The sequence below is a fragment of the Echinops telfairi genome, unplaced genomic scaffold (assembly GCF_000313985.2).
Source record: "Echinops telfairi isolate 266 unplaced genomic scaffold, ASM31398v2 ScPeMD7_7458;HRSCAF=8496, whole genome shotgun sequence".
Taxonomy (NCBI): Eukaryota; Metazoa; Chordata; class Mammalia; order Afrosoricida; family Tenrecidae; genus Echinops; species Echinops telfairi.
In genome coordinates this window covers 36632209-36654677 of record NW_022111358.1, presented here as the reverse complement: position 1 = coordinate 36654677, position 22469 = coordinate 36632209, and the positions used below count along the sequence as shown (strand labels likewise).

At 47.1% G+C, this 22469-nt stretch overlaps 1 protein-coding gene across 4 annotated transcripts in view; it reads left to right on the top strand.

The window, feature by feature from the left end:
- The window catches only part of PITPNC1 (phosphatidylinositol transfer protein cytoplasmic 1), a 302891-nt gene that overhangs the window by 201300 nt on the left and 79122 nt on the right, over positions 1-22469 (top strand). For all 4 annotated transcript variants that reach the window (XM_045299352.1, XM_004707282.2, XM_045299353.1 and 1 more), the window contains one exon: positions 1311-1382. In XM_045299352.1, coding sequence (XP_045155287.1) covers positions 1311-1382 — 72 coding nt within the window. The remainder of the gene's footprint in view (positions 1-1310; positions 1383-22469) is intronic.

Genomic DNA, 22469 nt, shown 5'->3' with positions numbered 1-22469 from the left:
TGTCACTCGGTGAAACTGGGGCCCTCACTGTGTTGCACTTGGGGCTTCTCTCCCTTGAGTGGGCAAAAAGAGAGGTCACCTTTTCTGTCACCCTCTGGTACTGAAGGCTTATTCCGTGTCCTGTGCTAGGTCTGTTACACACAAGCTTTTATTTAATCCTCTCAAGATCCCTAACGAGGGTTCAGAGACGTTAAATGCCTTATCCAAAGTCGCATAGCTATCAAGTGAGAGCACAAAATTAATAGCTAGGTCTGGCTATCCTCAAAAGTCATGATTTGAAATCTCACCTCCCCAACATATTTGTATGTATAAATATATAAGTGCTTTGTTGGTATAGTGGTTATTCATTGGGGTGCTAATCACAAGGTCAGCAGTTTAAAACCACCAACCCACTTCAAGGGGAAAAGATGAGGCTTTGCACTCCTGTAAAGAGTTACAGTCTCAGAACAGCAATTGGAAAAAGTATAGCAAAGCAAACCATCAGATACTAAAAGAAAAGAAATAGTAACGATTAGGGCAGAAATCAAGGAGTCGGATAAATTTTAAACTATAGAAAAATATTAATACAAGATGTTGGTTCTTCGAAATGGTTACCAAAGTCAATGAACCACTGGCAGACCTAACAAAGGAAAAGAATGAGACAAAAGCAAATTCTACGAGTCAGAAATGAAATTACATTACAACAGAACCAAATGAGATTTTTTTTTAAATCATACAGTTTTATGAAAAATTGCATCCCAAACAATTTGAAAATCTAGAAGAAATGGATACATTTCTAGAAGGGCATGATTTACCTAAATGACTACAGAATGATGTCGGAAATGTCAGCAACCCTGTAACAGGAGAAGATAGCCCACAGGGCCAGTCCCTCCCTGTTCTGCAGGGTCGCTCTGGGTCAGAATCGGTGGCAGGGAGTGAGAGCTCTATGTAAAGGTTAAGACTTGATCCCCAGATAAGTATCCCAGAACTAGAACTGGCCTCTCTGCCAGGAACTTGTTTTTCTAAAGCCATTGAAGTGGCCAGCGGAGCCCTAGAACATGCTCCATGTGGGAAAGCCTCCTCAGTCCCTTGCCCTCCAATGCCGGTTCTTCTCTCTGGCTTGACTTCGAGAAGGAATGGGGTCCACACGCCCTTCTGGGCAGCTCTTCTGGTTCGAATTTGACTGCTGACTTTTGTGCCTTAACATTTCTGCTCTGGAGGCCAGCACTCCAAGCCAAGTGGTCGGCAGAGCATGCAGATGCATGGAGGGTGGGCGCGCACATGCAGAGATGCAAAAGGCTAAGCTAATGACACTTCTCTTTTCCCCACAGTGTTCCTTTCTGCCGAAATTCTCCATCCATATAGAAACCAAGTACGAGGACAACAAAGGAAGCAACAACAGCGTGAGTAATCGCCCTTGCTCTAAATGATGCTCGTGTCTTCTCCCAGCCCTGCTTGGGGCCGCCCGGGCCACCAGAAGCTCTGTGCCTGGGACCTCTGACGCGTTCTGGGCTTTGGCTTCTCAGGGTTATGTCTCTGGGAACATCTCCCTGCCATTAGTTTGTTGTCGAGTTTTTCTGGCTTCTATTTTTATGTGCTTTCTGCAGGCGCCTTGGTGGCTGCCAGTGAGGTCACTCGGAGGTGCGTAGGTTGATGGGGGACCCAGAATTCTAGGACTTGGTATCTGATCATTGGTTTGGGCACCCACCTTCTCAGTGACTGTTCATATCTCCTAGAAACATGAATGCAGGCAGATGGATGTGTGCATCTGTATTCTCTGGGCGATGCTTATCGCCACACGTAGAAGAGGGCTTCAAAAAGTTCGTGGGAAATGGACATGGAGAGATAATGACATTTTCCCTTAACCTTTTCAAAACCCCCTCATGCACCCTGTCTTCCACATCAAGGTGTGTCCCTGGGACGTAGTTAGCCCGTCAGGCACCTGAATCCATTTCAGCAGAGTACTTTGTATAGTGTTGCTGTGTGTGCCGTTGAGTGGATTCCAACCTCTAGCAACCCTGTCTGTGTGCAACAGAAGGAAGTACTGCCCGGTCCTGGACCATCCTCACAATGAGTATTGCTTCTGACTGGCTGTTGCCCCTAGACTCTCTCTGTGGGAGGCATACCCTTTAACATTCCCTCCTCTGTGAGTGAATCCTGGGATCTGCTGAGAGCCTCCTCCTGAGGCTGGGCCTGTGTGTCCCGGAGGGACCAGCCATGGAAGAAAAGAGCTTGGGTCCAGAAGTCGCAGACCTTGCAGTATTTCCTGTCTCGCCCTTGTGCTTTGCATTTGGAGAGCGATGAAGGCTGCGTCTGTGTCAAAAGGAACAAGAGAAGTTTTCCATCATGGTGCTCCCTTGGGTGACTCCACCAAGGCAGAGGAATGCAAAATAGGCGCAGTGTGCCCCAGGGGGACCGGCGGGCCCATGGCACCATCCTCTTGGGACCCTTCAGGCTTGTGGAATGAGTTGCTGAAAAGAACGGGGAAACCGGCCAGAAAGGCCAGCTTTGGCCAAGACTCTGTGGCTCTTCATGTGGAGATGCTCTGGAAACATCTTCAAAAACGGTCCTTCCCGGGTCAGGGATCAATGCCCTCTAGAAGCCGTGGGTATTGTCTGTGCAGTGGACATGGGACTATCTTCCGGTGTGGACACCTGCCTAGGTGGAGGGCCAGTGTGCACAGCAGGGGCCTGGGCGCCGGGATTCTTGGCCATGTGACCGGGCATCGTGGCCGGTCTCGCGAGCTGTTTTGTGCAGGTGAATGCTCTCAGCCTCAGAGACACAAGGCGTCCCATTCAAGGTGGGACCTTCAAGGACAGAGCTCGGTTGGCTCTCATGTTGGCTCTCCCTTGGGAACTGCATTTCATACCAGCTGCGGGACAGAGAGAGGGCAGCCACTCGTTCACTCGGGGTTCACAAAGGTGTGTCTCCAGACCAGTTGCTAGGGAGTCCATTCTGAATCATGGTAACCTTACAGGTCAGAGAAGAACTGCCCCTTTGGCTTTCTGAGGCTATACATCGATATGGGAGCAGAAAGCCTCATCTTTCAGAGCGGCTGCTGGCTTCGAACTGCTGACCTTGCAGTTCACAGCCCCTTGTGTAACTCACCATGCCACCAAGGCTCCTCAAAGGTGAATCAAACACCTTTCATTTATATGACATGGTATGAGGCCCACGGATTTTCAACCGCTGCAGGTCACAATTTGGCTGAGGGGAAAAGAGCATTAAATGACTGAAAACATAAACACAGTCCTGAAGGGCTTCCTTCACCTGCCACCCTGCAGACTGGCAAGAGCTTTTAGGAACCACCCTCAATTTACTAGGGTGACCAGATTTTAACATTGGTAAAACGGGACACCACTGATGAAACTCATATCCTGGCGAAATATCCACATGGCAGCCGAAAACCGTATACCCTAGCTTGTCGTGCATTCTTTCCAAAAATCAGGACTTTTTTAAAACGCGTGGGACGCAGGAAAAATTGTTAAAAATCGGGACGTCTGGTCACCTTAGTTTAGACCCATCTAGATACGGGGTTGACTTGACTCAGCTTATCAAACTATGATGGGAAACCTGGAGTGTACCAGGGTCAGCACACACAATTTTAGTCACACCCAGCCTCCCTTCTCTGTGTACATACTGTCTGTAGTCGCTTTGTGTTACAACGGCAGCATTGAGTGGTTCAACAGAGTCCACGTGTTCTCCCAAGCTGAAAATGTAGACTTCTGGCCCATTATTGCCGGGGGTGGGGATAGGGGGGGCAATTATAACCTCTATTTTAGAAACAGTGAAGTCAGAATAGCACCCACGATCTAGGTCTCAAAATCTGACCATCTGCTAGATCTCCCCAGCAGCTGTCCCAGCCATAAGCCTTCTCCAGACTTCCGCGAACTTTCCAGAGAGGCAAAGAACGCAGCCAGCAGGGGTACTCTCCTCCCACTACATTCAAAAACCCCATGACACTGACCTACCACAGCATCCAGAACCATGGCATGTGTGCTTCAACTTGAACCCTCTTAAAAATGGTGACTTTTTTCTTTATTGTGATTGAAAAAAATCCATAAATGGCTACCAAAAGTAGGAAAATCCAAAGAGCAAAAAAAGAAAGAAAAGAAAACAAGAGGATGGGGGTGGAGTAGGTGAACAAAAGAAAAGCCAGGCATCATCTCCGAACCCAAAGATGATGGTCATTCGTATTTTGGTTCATGTTGCAGATGACTTTTTAAATGAATTTAGGTTTTAACCATTTCCCCCCAAATTGAATCATGAAGTATGCTCTGTTTAATGAAGTGCCTTTCTTCAATATGATTGTTTATGGCTACACAGAATTACATATTTAAATGTACATCTTTAAGTAATTGCCCATTTCGGGGCAATTGAAGTGGGTTTGACCAGATAGAGCTGCAGACCCTCATGAAAAGGATGAAACTGATTAGGTGGTGGTGGTCTTCAGAAACATATAGTTCCTCTTTAGCCTTTCCACACAGATGCCCTTGTTATCACGCTTCTGTGTGCCTCTCAGCTCTCCGTTTCTAGAGGCCCAGAGAGGCCAAGTGCTCAGGATCCTCATGGGTCGGCAGGATAAAGATAGTGCGGGCTTCTCCTCCACCCTCTGCTCTATTCCAAGATCCAACAAAATGCTCGTGCGTAACCTCTATTATCCTGCACCTCCTCCTGCCAGGCCCTTAGTTCTTTGCCCTGCTCTCCTTGGAATTTAAGATAGCAGGTGGTTTACGCTCGAGTCAGGAGGCCCTGCCCCTGCTCATGCCAAGGGCAAGGACTCTGAACCTCAGACGGGCTCACAAGAGAGACACGAAGTCCCGGGCACTTCTTTGCCGCAGCCTCATCAACACAGTTGGCATGCATCCTCCAGGAGATATGCCAGCTACTGGAACCCGCCTTCCCTCCTTCTACCCATTGTGCCAAGTAACGCTGAGACCGCCTGTGTTGCCTGTTCTTTACTTCCTCTTGGGGCATCTGCCTCGGCCCCTCCTTGCTGCTCCCCCCCCCCATCGCCGTCCAGCTGATTCCAACTCATTTCAACCCCACAGGCCAGAGTAGAACTGCCCCATGGGTCTCCAAGGCTGCCCTCTAGGGAAGTCTTTGAGCCATCCTCCTCTCCGTTCCCGTCGGAGTGTTTAACCACGGAGTCAACACAGCTTTTGGGAGGACACAATTCAATCCGTAACAACATCCAGCCCTCCCGACTCCAAACTTGGCCACCTGGCTGCAGCGCAGCGACCCGACACGTGGTTCTGATTCTGCTCAAGTTCCTGGCCAGGTCTTGCTTCGGAGGCTACTAGGCCAGGTGGGCCCGTCCTCCCTGGATCAGGCTTCTTCTTTTGAAGATTCCTGCCTCTCATTTACATATTTAGCCGCAGCTGATGAGTGCCCCCCACCCCACCCCCAGCTTGATCCTCGAGGGAGGCTGAGGAGAAGGGCTTTATCCAATTTTAGTCAGATTTGTTAATGGTCTAAATCAGTGGTTCTCAACCTGTGGGTCGCGACCCCTTCAGGGGTCAAACAACCCTTTCACTGGGGTCTCCCGATTCATCACAGTAGCAAAATGACAATGATGAAGTAGCAATGAAAATAATTTGATGGTTGGGGTCACCACCACGTGAGGAGCTGGATTAAAGGGCCGCGGCATTAGGAAGGTTGAGAACCACTGTTCTAAATCAAAATATGAAAATGACAAGGAATACTTTCATTACTAAAAGACACTTTAGTCTAGTCCCCGCAAGCAATTTAAAACCACCAGACAGACACTCCAGGAAGGAAAGAGGAGGCCTTCTACTCCCGGAGAGCGGTCCAGTCTTGGAAACCCCCAGGGGCAGTTCTACCCCAGCCTTTAGCGTTGCCGAGTCAGCATCGGCTGATTTCGTCCAGACGTCCGAACCAGAGCCCGCAGGAACTCTGTCACCTGACTGTGAGCATTGGTGCGTGGTCCAAGCGCGGTGGAAAACGATGTGGGGCTTCCTCACCGCCCTAGCAGTAGAAGCACCATGCGATCCGGCAGCCCCACTCGTAGGTCGATGTGCTAGAGACAGTAGAACAGCGGCGGAATAGACGTCTGCATACCTGTGTACGTGGCAGTGTGCTTCACAATAGTCCAAAGATAGAAGCAAGCTAAGTGCCTGTCCACACGAGACTAGTGGCTAAACCCACTGAGGCAGGGGCGCACAGTGACAGGGAGGCAACTAGAAGACTAGTGAGGAGCCCAAGAAACATTTTTCTCCCTAGTTAAAGTTTTTGAACAAAATAAGTGCACACACAGAAAGCAATACTCTGATGTTTATCAGGCGTGGGCAGGCGGGCAGAGGGTGAACCGCTTTCTAGATAGCAGATGTGTGGTATTTTCGGCGATTGGAAAGAGCACTCAATGTGCTTGAAGTCTGTACAACTTGGCCAAGGACAATGAGGCCACTAAGAAGTACACAAGAACAAGGGCATAATTTTGGTAAATAAACCATAATATGTAGACTGTCACATAATTTTGCAGCAACCATATCAACCAATAAAATACATGCATGTGGTTCTATAGTAAACGTATGAATGTGTGTATAAGAAACTCTATGTGAGTGTGTGCATGCATCCACAGGTCCGTCTGTCACATATATGTATACGTATTTAAGTGTGCTACAAATTTATATCTATTCACAACTGTGCATCCAATGAGGTTATATCGAGAAAATGATTATATATTAATAAACTTCATAGGGTGCCAAGTTATCAATATTATCCAGACATAATCTAGCACCACGTGGGGTTAGTTTTCTGGGTTTTGAAAGTTTGGGGCCATGGAGCCATGGGACAACTCGATCAATTGGCCTATTTCACCAAGATCATGTTCAATCTTAGTTTACTGAGCAGCATTTGGGGTCTTAAAGGCTTGCACGTGGCCACTGGTCTCCTCCCTCTGGTGTACAGGAGCGTGAAGGAAACTGAGGCCTCAAGGGGAAAATGTAGCCCATGAGATGACTGTAATTTTGTGCAAATAGCACGTGTCAGGCCATATTATTTTGTTTTACTCAAGCCACACATCCCTCTATGTCGGTTTCCTATGTCCATTATATGTGTGCACACCTGATTTATGTGGGTGCATTTGATTAGGAAAATATGGCAGCCCCCCTGAAAACAGCAGCCTCTTCTAGCCTGAGATCAGAAGAACTAGGTTTGGTCCGGATACCAGTACCTACTATCTGACCAGGGACACCTTAGAAGGTCCCAATTAGAATGGGAGAAAAATATAGACCAAAAATCCGCTTCCTAAAAAAAAAAATTTAAAAAAAATGGCCAGACCTCCTGGACTAATAGAGACTAAGGGGACATCTGAGATGATCACCCAAAAACACACTTTGAGCTTGGACATGAGCCACTCCGGGCACTCACCTTTCCCCCGAAGAACAGGTTGGCTTGTAAAACAAGCCCTATCCACCGTGAGTACATGGCCCCAAACAGCCACCATTCACCTCAAAGATGTGAAACTAAGGAGGGGCAGGAAAGCCGTGGAAACAGAACACCAAGAGTAAACATCAGGAGAGCGTTGACCCGTGGTGAAAAGTTCACGTAGCTCATGCTGTGGAACACGCTGTGGTGGGAAAATTCCTAGATGGGAAAATTCTCAGTCCGCTATGTAAGCTTTCACCTACAACAGTCAACTTTTAATAGATCAGAGTAGGAAATGTTTTCGATGTGAAACTATTTAACACAAAAAACAAAAAACCAGAGCCCTCAGTACCAGGTATGTGCTAGCCGGCTTCTTTTCAGGCCCAGGCGGGGTCGGTCGGGGTGGTGGTGGGAGGCAGTGTTACTAAAGAAAGCAGTGCAGAAATGACTCTTCCCCAGCCCCCTCTGGCAGCTCCTTTAATAGACTCGGCCTCTTTGCAACGTCTAGGTGCATGGCCTCATTGTCCAGACACTGTCCCTCCCGCTATCTCTGCTGTTCCTGACAAAAACCTTAATGAAATCAATGGCGATAAGAAGCAATAAGACGGCAGTGGTCCTCATACTGGTTGAGTAGAAAACATGTAGTCATCCTAGCATCATTGCCCATAGAAGTAATCTTTTTCACAATGACCCAATAGCTGGAACTGAAATATATAGCTAGCCAGTGGCAGAATGCCTAAAAATAGAAGTGACAGAATGACTAGACATGCATCTCCCCTTCTCCTTAAAGTGGGAGCCAGATGGGGCTTTCTACTCCTGAAAGAGTTTCAGTCTCCGACATTCACAGGGCGGTTGGGCCCTGTCCTACCAGGTCGCTGGGAGTCGGCACCAGCTCGATGGCCATGAGTTTTTGTTTTGTTTATCACGAGTATATTGTGATTGTGGAAACCTGCAAACAGTCATCCCATTAACCAGGACACACTGGGGAAGTTGCCTTTAACCAAGGCCCATTTGTTTTATCCACATACTGATGAGAATTATTTAGGGCTTAATTAGTGCTGGAGAGGACGGCACGGTGCCAAGGTGAGGTTCACTTGTTTGTCCGAGGCCATAAATCTAGCTCTGGGCGAGCCAGAGCTTGGCACTGCGTGGTTTGTGCCTTTTGCTACCGGGTAACTGGCGTTCGCCGGGGTTAATGGGGGGCAGCCTGCCTTGACTTCCTCTTCCAAACCAAACAGCCTGCATGTAGGCAGTGACTGGCCACTTTGGCTGCACTTTAGATTCGTGAGAGAAGGTTTAACGAGGACTCAGGCCTGTGTCTGCCCCCCAATCCCTACTCCCCCACCCCCACCCTGTAGAATCTGATTTAATCCCCCTGGATGCAGTCTCCTGGAAGCCAGCCAGCCCTCAGGATGCCACACCCTCCTTCTAGCATGTGGTTCACACCAGGGCTTAAACTGGCTCATTCCAGTGTGACCCCCTGCTGAGACTTTGCCTTTGCACCCCAGTTGACTGAATCTGGGGGCACGCATGTGCAGCTCATCCCAGATAGGCTGAGTCAGAATGCGCATGGTAACAGTTCCCCCAGTCAATTACAGGTTGGGCTCCTAACTACAAGGTCAGCAGTTCAAACCTACCAGCCACTCTGCGGGAGGAAGACTTGGCTTTCTACTCCAATAAAGAGTAGATACCCAAAGAGGCAGTTCTCTGTCCTATAAGGTCGATTCCATGGCAGTGAGTTTTTCATGTGTGGCAGAGTCAGCTGGGGATGTGAAAGAATCACTTGGGGATCACTACTAGATTGGGATTCAGTACACCTGGGGCGGAAATGCAAATTCTCAGTAGGGGCTGAAAGTAGAATGAAGCAGGTAAAGAAAGCCCTGGTTCACACTGAATGGGGATTCTCCAACTCGGAGAGTGTTTAGTTTTTAAGAGCCCAGTGGATCACCCCTGCAGCCACACCTGACAGTGTCTTCCCTTAGGGTCACTGCCAACTGAAAGCAGAGAGTAGATCTACCCCTGTGGGCTGCCGAGCCTGTAAATCTTGGGAGTTCAAACTTAAGACCTTGTGGTCAGCAGGTCTTAAAACTTAACCTAAAACTTAACCCGCTGCACCACCACAGTGCCTCCACTTAAGGTCACCTGGAGGACCCCGACCATTCTTGAAGATGTGTTAGAAGATGGTGAGAGGTGGAGGGCGCTTGAATGAGTTCTGTTTAATTTGAGTGAGGTGGGCTCTAAGCCTTAGGGTTCTGAAAGCTTCCTCAGTTTATAAAGGGCCACCTGGGCTGAGAACTATAGATGTAAAGGAAATATTTAAGGCCTGCTCCAAACCAACAATGAATCCTTAGGACACCAGGTTCTCCAAATTCTTCGCTTTTTCATACCCCTGAAATTAGCACGTTTATTATATCCACACTCACTACCAACCCACCCCCAGGAAGCATAGGGCCTCAGAGCCCCGTCTCTGTGCTCATTAGCCACATAGTCCCAACCATGGGGGACCCTGAACAAGGAAACATCCTGATCCCCCACAAGAAGGTCCATTTTGGTTCCTGGACGCGCCAAGCGCTGCTCTTAACAGGGCTCTCCTTGGAAACGGTCTACAAGAAATATTTGCAACTTAATGTAGCTTCTAGCTCAGGTCTATTGCAACAAAGAGACATGGGATTTAGAATCTAAAAAGCAAGACCCAGAGCCTGGCTGCGTGTTGTTGGTGTTAGGTACCTTCGAGTCCGTTCTGACTCAGAGCAATCAGTTCCCCTCTCCAGCTGGAGTCTCGGCTTTCTTTGTCAACGACTAGAGTCGACACTGCTTCCAGCTCACTGGAGAGTCACCGAGGACCACTTATAGGGATGCACTTGAGAGACTGATGTGCTGGGCACGTGTTAGGTGTTGCTCCTGTTATGACCGTAGTACCTGGGACTAACTGTTGGTGGCGAGTTCCCAATGAGCCTCTGGTTTTGTTTGTGAATGATTGATTTTGTTGTTTAGCACATATCTAAACACCACCGACTGTGTTCCAGGCAGTTTGGGAGGTCTGGCGGGCATGGTCATAAGACAGACGACTCCTCCATTACTCATGGAATGGAGGATGAGGATAACGTGCAAGTGAACAAAGAGAAATGTACAGCTGTAGTAAGTGCTCACTGAGATGGCTCAGTGGTCGGTGGCTCATTTTCCATGAGCGAGACGTAGGTTCAAGTCCTGACAGTACCTGAAAAGCAACCACCTCCAGCCTGCCAGTGAAGACGTGTAGCTATGATGTGAACGGGGCGTCAGTGGAGCTTCTAGACTAAAGTGAGTTAGGAAGAAATACCTGGTGAGCCAACTGTGAAAGCCAGCCAGCAAAAGCCCTGTTTCCAGAGGACCACGCTCTGATCCCCAGTGGCCAACTCCCAGTGTTCATTGGGTTGGGGCAGGGGGCTCAGGAAGCAGCCCCTCTGAAGAGGTGACGTGTCTGTGTGAGACCAGAGTAGTCTGGGAAGGAGCCAGCCACCCGACAGGCTGTCCAGGCCCAGTGACAGCAAGGACAAAGGCCCACACTTAACATAGCCGGGCCTCTTCCAGAAACTGGCAGAAAACCACGAACAGTGTCCTAAGGAAAGGTAGCCTGGTGGCAGAAAAGGAGTTGGAAAAAGTAGCAGGAGCCAGATGTGGAGGCCATGGGAAAGAGTTAGTGCAGTGGGCCACCACAGGAGTCTCAACAAAGGAGTGACGTGAAGTGTCGCGTGGTGTTGCTTCTTGCCCTGCTGTAATCCTTTTAGACGTACAGTATAGTACAAGGCTGCGACATAGAATTCCCATCTGCATTTCATGTAGCTTCCCCGAAGGTTAACATCTTAAGTAACCACATCGCATTTGACAACGTAGGAAGTTAGCACAATGCTGTGAACGAAAGGACTTGATTGAGGTGTCACCAGTTTCTCCCATTCACGGCCCTGGCCTTGGGGCAGCATCCAGTCTAAGAGTCCCCGTTACGCTAGGTGATTTCTGTTTTCAAATATTTTCTCTGGCGAGAATGGGTGGTGGGTGGCAAGAAATAGAAGCAGGAAGTTTGACGGGCACGTGCTTGCCATCATGCAAGCCAAAGCTGATGATGGCTTGGGGTGGCGAGATGGCCGCGGTCAGAGAACGGAGAGGTGCACATATTTTTGGGGTGTTCTGTTGGGTGGATGTGAGCTAGAGGCTTTCTAGCACCCTCGGTTGGCCTGGGCTGTGTGGTAGTGCCGCTGACATGGTGAGGAATGGCGGAGGGGAGCAGGCTCTGGGTGGAAATCAAGAGCTCCGTTTTGGACACAATCCATTGACGGTCTCAGGGAGACTTCCAAATAGAAATGGCAGGTCAAGTGATGAGTGTGTGAGTCGGGGGTCTAGACAGAGGTCTAAGTCATGATCAAACATGGAAGGCGCAAGGCTATCCAGGGAGATAGAGGAGCCCAGGTGATGTAATGGGTACGCATTGGACTGCACTCCGCGTGGTCTGCAGCTTGAAATCGCCAGCAGCGCCTCGGGAGAAAGACTGGGCTTTCTACTCCCGAGAACAGTTACAGGCCGGAAACCCACGGGGGTCGCTATGAGCCAGCATTGACTCAGAGGCAGTGAGCTGGGTTTGGGTTTTCTCTTGGGAGATGGAGGGACAGACAAGACTCAAGATGCTCCGATGAAGGGTACCTTGGTCTTAAGAAGCACCTTCCAGGGCTCTCAGGTCTAACTTCTGATAATTATCCAACTCCTTGGTTAAGCCTCCATTTCAGCCAAGGAGTTGTGCTTGGCTTTTGATTAAATTGCTTCTCTAACCAGCTACAAAGGTCTGCCCGAGAGAGAGTTCCAGGAGATTCCTTCCTCTGGCTGTCCCCTGTGCATGAACTCAGTAACTGTCGTAATGCTCTGAGGCTGACTCAGTTGGCATTGTGCTCCAGAGACAGCCAGAAGGCATCCCGAGATCGCAAGTCGTTCCCCCTGGAATTCCATCAGCTTAGGCCAGACCCTGGAAAGACATCATGCTGGGTAAGGTAGCGGGTCAGCAAAAAAGAGGACGCTCCTGAAGGAACTGGATGGACACTGGCTGCAGCAATGTACACTCAAACACAGCAACAATGGTGAGGCTGGCGCGGGACTGGGTAGTGTTTTGTTCTGCTGGTTATGGGTCAGAACCGACTTAATGGTTCCTAAGAATGACAAACTGCATCTATTAAGAATTTGTTGTTGCAAGGTAAGTCTATAAGGACGGCAACTGGATTAACGAGTTACCAGGGGCATGGCAAGGGAGGTTGAGGGGGGCGGGGACGGAGAGCCAACAACAATCAGTATAAGAAAGGAAAACCGCACGTTCTAAAAATTGATTGTGGTGATGATTACAACTCTTCTTCATATGACCGAACTACTGAATTATATGGTATATGCATTATAAGCCAATAAAACGATTTAAAAGAAGATTTTGTTGTTGTATCAGTCATCACGCAGGTTGTCATATTATCAGGATTAGTGATGGTATTTAAAACAAGAGGGCAAACAAGAATCGAATAATTTATTAACACATTGCAAAATGTACTGAAATTAAAAGGCATAGGAGGTCATCCGTATTTTTTTCTCCCTCTCACATCACATCCAACAGGAAATCATTCTTATTCCAAAATACAGCCATTTGTAAAGACGGGGTGCCTGTGAGGACTGCAGCACCCTTATTCACCCGAATCTTGGGCTGCTTTTCCTTGAAGGGTTTAATTGAAGATTATAGAAAGAAAAGAGGCCTTTTAAACTAGCTAAGGGCCCTTTGGACTTCTTTTCCAGAGTAACCCCCTTCAATAATTCACTCTGTGCAAACCTTTAGAAAAAGAAAGAAAAGAAAAGAGCATGCTTTGTTTTTAGACACGATCTCTTCAACTTCTGTCGTTCTGTTTTTAACCTTGGGTTATTATAACCAGCCACCTACAAAATCTGCAATTTTCTCTAATAAGTCAGGACCTGCTAAAAAGAAGTTTGCACAAAACACACCAATTGTCAGTTCCACGAAGTGGAGAGTCATTGTCCTTGCTCAGTCTGTATCTAATGGTGTCATTTTGAGGGCCATGGAAAGCGGATCTATTTGATCCCATAAGCTGTTTCCATTTCTATTTGTGGCCCAAGTTTTGACCTCAGAGCTAGATGTAAAAACCAGGTGTACAGACACAAGTAACAGAGGGGGGTCTGTCCAGCATGAGGGCTAGCTTTTCTATTCTCAGAGAAATAATACAAAATACTATCTCTGGACAGCAGTGGTTCTCAACCTCCCTAATGCCACGACCCTTTCATACAGTTCCCCATGTGGTGGTCACCCCCCAACCATAAAATTATTTTTGTTGCTACTTCATCACTGTCATTTTACTACTGTTATGAATCATCATGTAAATATCTGATATGCATTGTTACAAATTGAACATCATTAAAACATAGTGATAAACCACAAAAACAATATGTATTTATATATTGTGAACTATTTATTTCTAAAGACAAATAAATGAAATTTTGTCTGGAAGCATGGTGTAACATGGGTAACAGTCTTCATGCAGGGTACTCATATGTGGGCGTACCTGCATGTGGGCTGACCTGCCTAGAAATGGATAGAGGAGCGGTGTCTCAGTTCCTAAGACCACCAGAAATACGTGTTTTCTTATGGTCTTCGGTGTGACCCCTGTGAAAGAGTCATTGACCCCCCAAAGGGGTCGTGACCCACCGGTTGAGAACCAATGCTGTACAGAGTCCTTTGCCTTCAGAGGAAACTAGAATATATTGGTAGAGATGATTAGGAGTGATAGATGCAGCTTTGAGCAGTGCATTGCCTTCGTCTAGGCCTGGTTCACGGGCTTGTGATCAGTCCCCAGAAGCCCTTCCTCCCTATGTGTAAGTACCAAGAGTTAAGAAGACAGATAACCAGCCTGGTCAAAAGGAGTGGAGTCAAAGCAACGACACTGGACTATTCTTGGGAAACTGGAGGTCAGAGCTGAAAAAGCAACCTCGAGTCTCAAGGCTTGGGTGTCCACTGTGGGACTGCTGTAGTGAGATAGTTGCCCCAAGCAAGAATCATCAATGGACACCCATTTCATCACATGAAGCGATATTGAGGAACGGGGTGTTCACGCCATCACCAAGTGTCACCCCACAGATTAGGTAGGGGACACTGTCAAACACAGTTGGCATCACCGGTAATAAGTCAGACTGGCCTGATGTACCTTGCATTGTGGATTATCCTTGCCCCCACCCCAAAAAAAATGTAACCGGAAATCACTCATTAGGACACAACTAGACAAAGGCAAATCGAAGGACAGTCTAGAAAACAGCTGTCCAGCATTCTGAGCGAGCCTGCCATCGCAGACCACACCTATACCTGCCCTGCCCTAGACTGACGGAGATGAAGGGAATTGCACAATGACAGGTAGTGCCGTGCCCTTAACTGACTCTCGCATTTTGGAAGCAGGGATGAGGAAGCGGGGAGCAAGAGGTCTGTCACTGGGACAATTGGGGAAATGGGAAAACGAACCCTATCCGAGGGACCTTCAGAAAGTTCATGGGAAATGGGATTCTCCCACAAACGTTTGAAAGCCCCCTCGCATTAGGTAAATGTATGCGATAGTATTACATCGGTATTCCTTTTCTCCCGTGTGATCATCAGATTGTGGTCTGTAGGAGAACGTCCTTGTTCTTTGTAGAAATACGCCGACCTGTTTCTACTCTCTCTATTTCTGTTTATGAATGAAGGGGTCATATAATTTGTCTCTCTCATAGGCCTTACCCCCCCCCAAATGTATTGTCTATGTATTTTTTTCTTTTACAAATTCCTAGGGAAAACGAGGAGGTTTTACGTGCTGCAAAGAGACGTCGACTAACTTACTCATGTCGCGGTCATGGAAGACGTTTCCTTTGGCAGCCGTGAGGCAGGAGTTGTCTGTCATCTCTTCTCAGTTGATTTCATTCACGAAACAGAAAAAGTTAGCCTAAGCATAACTCTTAGCCACATCAACGGTGATCCTATCCGCCCAAGAGATATGGACAGAGGGGATCCTTTTGAATTTCAGAAATGCTAAGTTTCTCTCTTGGTGGTCTCACGCTCAGGGATGTGTGCTGGAGTGTTGAAGAGGCAGACGGAGGGGATCTGATGACGTTCCTAAATGTACCTCTCTCCTAAGGGTTCCGGCCCAGGTTGTGTGCCTTGCCTCCGTGGGCCCTCTCTGTGCCTCCCCAACCACAGCACCGAATATGATGTAGCATAGCTGCCCATCTCACGGTCTCTCTCTTCGACCAGCTCAAAGCTCTGTGAGGGCAGGCAGCATCTTTCATGTCCATGCCTGTCTCCAGACCCTCTGACAGTTAGGAGATGCCCAGAAAGGTGTGTGCTCACTGACTAGATGGAAAACACGTGATTCAACCAAGTCAGGGACAAGACGAGAATGCCTGCTGGGACCTCTCCTAGCCGGCAGGTTCGAGAGAAGCGCAGACACTGCAGTACAAAGGGAAAAGGCTGCTCCCGTCGGCAGCACTCTCTGTAAGGCCGGAAGCAGGCTCCTACATCATGACAGCGCGCGGACTTGCAACTCTTCACTTGGATTTCTCCTTTTGGTTAAGGAAAAAGGGGAATGTGAAACACATATATCTGCTTCCTCTGTAAAAAGAAACCAATGAGATTGGTGGCTCACAGGAGCAGGTGAGCACCGCTGGAGAGAGGGACAGAAAAGTCGTACTTCTCGGAGTCTAGCTTTTTGTAGAGTGTGACCTTTGGGACCTTGTGAATGTTGTGTGCACTCAAAATACTAAAACGGAAATAACAAGGATTAGAGAGTCCTATAAGAACGCAAACAGACGAACCTAAGGATATTTTAACTGAATAAAATAAATAGGGTGGTAGGGAGTAGACTACTCTTGAAACTCAGTATTCTCACCGAATCCAAAGACAAAGAGAACGATGAACGAGTTGGAACCCTAAACCATAGCGTGTCTTGATGGCCAGTGCTACTGACAGGATTTTGGTTGTTGCTGTCTTGCAGCTAGAGTGTATATGTTTGAGCACATGAGCAAATATAAGGATAATAAAAATTCAATCTCACAGCCCTAGAGTTGATTCTGACTCATGGCCACCCTACAGGACAGGGGAGAACGGTCCCGGCAGGTTTCCAAGACTATAACTCTTCATGGGAGTAGAAAGCCTCATCTTTCTCTCTCAGAGCTGCTGGTGGTTCTGAACTGCTGACCTTGTGGTGAGCAGCCGAACTTGCCACCCCGAAGGCACCAGAGCCCCTTAATGAGGATAATAGGAGGCAAGTTTCCTACTTCTGGAAAAGGGAGTTGTAAAGACGCAAAGGCTTTCTCCCTTTCCATACTTCCCAACGTCGGTGTTGGAAAGTGGAGCTATCTGTATGAACTTGTGGCTTTGATAGAGATGCTGTGTGTGTTCCTGCACTGTGCTCACGGGTAGGCCTGCCCCCTATAATGGACCTAGATGCAATGACGTCTCATTAGCAACGAGTACTCCCATGACCAGATCTTGTTTTCTCTGCACTGTTTCCCACGAAAAGCAATCAAGGGCTTCTTGGAGAAACTGTAGCTTCCAGAACCAGGCAAGGACAGGACAGGATGAGCCTAGAACACCTCGGTGTGCCAAAAAGTTTAAAACTGGTTCAAACGTGATGGTTTCATGAGAAACAGGTCATTTGCATGCTCTGCAAGCATCTTCCCCACCAATTGCTTACTCAGTAGAAAGAGAACTGTCCTTGTTTTCAACAGGGAAACATGGTGGGCATCGCCTGACCCAAGTGCCCTTAACATTCTGGAGCAAACCACTGTCAAGGGCTTCCTGATACGATCTACTGAGAAGGGCCCAGCATCACTTCAGTGGCATTCCTGCATCTATCTATCTATCTATCCTGAATCTAATCCTAAGGAGACATCAGTCAAACACAAATTGATGGGATTCTATAAAATAACGGGCCTGTACTCTCCAAAATGTCAAGGTCATGAAAGATAAAGGCTGATGCATTGGTTTTGGGTTAAAGGAAACTAAAGAGATAGACAACTAAGTGTAGTGTATGCTCCTGAATTGGCTCTGAACTTGATGGAGCTTAGGGATGGCCACAATGATATTACTAGGTCAACCTTGGCAAAGTTTGAATCCAAGCTGCAGATTAAATAATAGTACATCATGTATCATTCTTAATTCTCCTGGTTGTGATCATGAGTCCCTGTTAAGGGACTAAGGGGCTCAGGGATGTAATGTCTGCAACTTGCTCTGAAGGGGAATGACCAAGGAAATGGACCCCGCGTTAGGAATTGGAATCGAAAGATTTGTGTTCTAGTAATTTTTCTGTAAGACCAACATTTAAATTATACTGATTTTTAATAGAAAGAAAAAGAAAAGGAAGATAGTGGGTGGTTTAAGGAAAGTCACCGAAGATTTTTTTTTTTTTTAGAAACTGTGTCTAAATTGAAAATCTAAAAATGACCTATGAGTATTGAGGTCAGCAAGGTTACTAGATAGACCATCAATATACATGCCCCCATAGATCAGTAATGATCAATTAGCCAATATCATTTTAAAAGAGCCTCTTAACAATATAAACACACCCATGAGGTACCTAAGGACAAATCTAACTTTCATAGAGAAAATTATTATTGAGGAGCGTAACTAAAGACTTAAACAAATGGTAAAGTATTCCATGTTCTTGGATGGGAAAACAAGTACTATCAAGAGTGAATTCTTGTCCTTAGTTTCCAAATTAAATGAAAATCCAATCAGAACCACAACAAGATTGTCACAAATTGATCACAGAAAACAAATAGAAGAAGAAAGGACCAAAAGTAGTGGGGAAAAAATTTAAAAAGAAAAAGGAGGAGAGCTTTATAGTGTCAGATAACAAAATCTTATTAGTATACTGGTGTATTGGCACAAAGATAAAAGCAGGACTCAGTGGATTGTGAGGGATGGGTCCATTTTAGAGAAGGTGTCTCAAATCATTGGGAGAAACGTGAAATTCTGAGGAAATGGAACTAAGTTAATAGATCATATAAACAAATGCAATATTAAATCCCTAGCTCACTACATATTCAAAAATAAGCCTGTTTTTAAAAACCATTAAAATCATTGCAGAATATATGATTTTTCAATGCATTTACATACTGTTTTTAAGAACACAATGGCTATTTAAAATATAGAATGGATTCACAACAAATTTATGGTAGCCATCAACCTGGAAAGTAAAAAATAATAGGCTTGGACTTTACGTATGAAATTCATTTCTTAAAAATTAAAAAAGATGGGAGGGAGGGAACAAAGGGGAGCCGGTATCAAAGAGTTCGAGAAGAAAGAAAAGGTTTTGAAACTGATGGTGGCAGCAATTGTACAATTCTGCTTCATCTAATTGAATTATGGATGGTTAGAATATCTGTAAGAGCCCCCAATAAAATGATTGTTAGAAATGGTCAAGAAAAGGAGGGGACAGAATTGGAATCAAACATGACAAAATAGAAGCACGTGCTTATTTTGAGCTTTAAGTAAAATACTCACCTCGCTCTTCTGCTCTGTGAGTCTCGAGCTTCTTCCCTTTCCTGTGATCTGATCTGAACGCCACCCATTGTTTCCCAATGATTGGCTGTTTCCCTTCTCTGAGGGACCTGAGGACTTTGGGAACACAGTACTTCTTCACTTAAGGGGGAAAAAACTACCCGGCACAGGTGTCCTGTTTCTTTACTTAAAGCCTCATACTTACGTTTGTCAAGGTCAGCTGCCGATACCTGGACTGATGGATTGCTCAGGACAGATACGACCGACAACCTTGGCGTTTAGAATGCGGCGTTCCAGGACTCTACCTCAGGCTAGCAGCCGGCCAGGCCATGTTTAGCAGGATGATGTGCAGAGAAATCGGGAGCTTTGGGCCACACAGGGACCAAAGCAGAGCTCTGCGGTCCAAGGATAACGGGGCTTCATCTTTCTACAGCTTCCCCTGGTAGGAAATGGGGGGAGGGGAACACCTGCCCCGGAAGCACATGGGGAGGATTCAGGGAAAAGGACCGGCTCCAAATGTGGTAATTCTTTCCTTCCCTTGATTGTCCGTTTGTCTTGGCGGGAACCACTTCAGAGTTCGATTGTTAGCCATCCACCGTCTGGAGGGAAGGTGCTAGCTAGATCAGCGGTTCTCAACCTGTGGGTCGCAACCCCTTTGGGGGTTTGAACGACCCTTTCACAGGGGTCACCTAGGGCCAACAGGAAAACACATATTTCCGATGGTCTTAGGAACCAAGACACCGCTCCTCTATCCGTCTGCAGGCGGGTCCGTCCACATGCAGATACGCCCACATACGAGTACCCTGCATGAAGACTGTTACCCAGGCTACACCATGCTTCAAGACAAAATGTTATTTATTTGTCATTAGAAAGCAATAGTTCACACTATATAATGACATTGTTTTTGTGATTCATCACTATGTTTAATTATGTTCAATTTGTAACAATGAAAATACATCCTGCATATCAGGTATCTACATGACGATTGAGAAGGTTGAGAACCACTGGGCTAGATCCTCAGATTTCTGAAATCCGTAGTTCCTGCTTATGGGATATCACCAGTCAATGAGGATGAGACGTCACATGGCCCTTCTGAGTTCACTTCTTCAGGGTGGGAGAAGGAGTGGTCCCCAGCCTGGGGCCTGGGGCCTGGGCCCTGGCCCCTCAGCCTCGCGGTCTCCTGCCTAATGTCAGCGCCAGGCCTTCTCAGGCCCTCACTCGCCTGTAGGGGGTGTTGCTTGGCACCGCTCTGCTCCAAGAGGCTGCTCCGGGTTCTTGATCCATACGGCAGGGATCCAGATTGTAAGCACTGACGTCAGACCAGCCAGGTCTGCTTCTGCTCGGCCACCCCGGTGGGTAGAGCCCAGGTACTTGACTTCTTTATGCCCCGGTAATATGGGTGCAGTCATTGTTCCTACTCAGAGGGGACTTGTGAGCCTTAAGTGAATTAATCGGGGAAAAGGCTCGGAAGAGGTGCTCCCCACGACGCTATTATTGGTGTGTCCTTATTTCTTCCGCTCTAAGGTGCTGATGATCTTTCTTGGTTTAACATCCCCAATAATGGGATTCATCAGAGGGCCTGTGGCGTCTTACCATTGTAAGTGGCAGCATTTTCCCCCTTCCTTCCTTCCTTGGGGATACAGTTAGTGGAGTCTTGTTGAAGGAGCCCTAGTGGTGCACAGGTTAAGTGCTTGGCTGCTACCAAAAGGTTGTCCATTCAAACCCAGCCAGCAGCTCTCTGAGAGAAAGGCCTGGCCACCTGCTTCTGTCAAGGTGGCCACTAAGAAAACCCTGTCGGTCAGTTCTCATCTGTCACCTGGGATCACGCGGAGTCAGAATTGACGCAGCAGCACCCCAAATGCGTAGGATGGACTGCATCTTAGGGTCAGACAAATTCAGCATAGTCCTGTCCTCCTGCCCAAAGAGACGGAGATGTCGGTCACGAGCGCCTGGCAGCACTGAAGAGCCCGTGCAGATAAAATGCACGTTGGAACTAGATTCTGCCAAAGGGAAACCACTGACTAATGAGCTCCTCCATCGTTCAGGCCTGGAAGGTTGGTTGTTAACTTTTCCAGGGCGCTGGCCTGCTTGCTGGTAAAGCGAATGATGCCCTTGAGCTCTGAGAAGAGCACAGGTGAATCCTCCACCCTCGTCTTTGTAAAATGGATTTCTCCCTACGGATCCATGGATGCCACCTATCTGAGAAACCTCTTCAAGGACAAAGTCTCAGCTAATATTTCAGTCTTTTAAAGAAAGAAAAAGTGGGGCAAGAGGATGAAAGGAGCTGACTTTATGGAAAAGAAGTTAATGATTTCCAGTGGCTGTGGTTGGACAACAATTCCTTCCTTTGGGTGCACTGAAAGCCTGCTCCCCTGCCCCTCTGGTTGCGTACAGGCTCTGGGTGTTAGCTGTGCAGTGTCAGCTGTTACCTACCGGATGCTGACCTTGATCTGCTGAGATCAATTCTTCTGAGAGCCATTCGCTCTGAACAATATTAAACTGCACAATCATATTTAAATGGTATTTCCTCACTAATACCTATTGAAGGTCTTTTTATAGCCCACAAAGTATTACAGCCATTTGGTACCTCCCACGGCCAATTCTAAAGCTGTAAATCTTTACAGGAGCAGACAGCCTCATTTATCTCCCAAGGAGAAGCTAAGAGGTTTGAACCACTGACCTTGCAGTCCAACTCTTATCCATCAGCATCACCAGGGCTCCTTATTTGGTACATCCAAGCTCATGGAGTTGATTTCGACTCCTAGTAACCCTGTGGGTTTCCAAGACTCTTGGCGGGAGTAGAAAGCCTTATCCTGCAGAGTGGGGGCAAACTGCTGGCCTTATGATTAGCAGCCCAAATCTTAACCTATTCTGCCACGAGGGCTCATCCTGTCTGGTACATCGACCTATAAAATATAAACATCACAGAGCTGCAGCTAAATTTTCCTCCTTATTACCAGCCTTTCAAAGAGGCCATCAGAAATGTCAGAAATGCCTTTGTAATACGCAAGCCGTTTTCTGGAGCAGGTTTATTTATCTTTCGCTCTGCCCATCAGGATTAATAAATTGATGTTAAAAAGCATCAACTCAAAGCCATCAAAGGATACATCATCGGGGTGAAAACCAAATAGAGGGCCACTTGGTGGTGACGTGTTTTAGCATCGCTCCTACCAAGTTCAAAGAAAAGCAGAACCCTGCCGTTGTTCCGGGTGTGTTATTAACTCCGCATCACTTTAGTTGGCATGTCAAAGCTGGAGTGAAATCTTGAAATGAAATACGAAACGTATTAATAAAGGTCTTCAGGAGTGATGGATGCTGGAAAAATTGATTCTCTCCATAGCGTCCTTTTGAACTATGGCTGAAGGGTTGTTTTCGGCACCTTGCTAAATTTGCTTAGCACCATCTGGGTTTCATGGCCAAGATGATATTGAAATAGATACACCAAGTTTCACACATGATCTGCCTTTGGTGGGGCCTGTTGGGTCCATTTTGAATGGCTGAGCACTTGCTGTAACGGGTGTGCCTCCCTCTTTTCCAAGATCTGTTCTTAGGACTGAAAACAATCTATTCT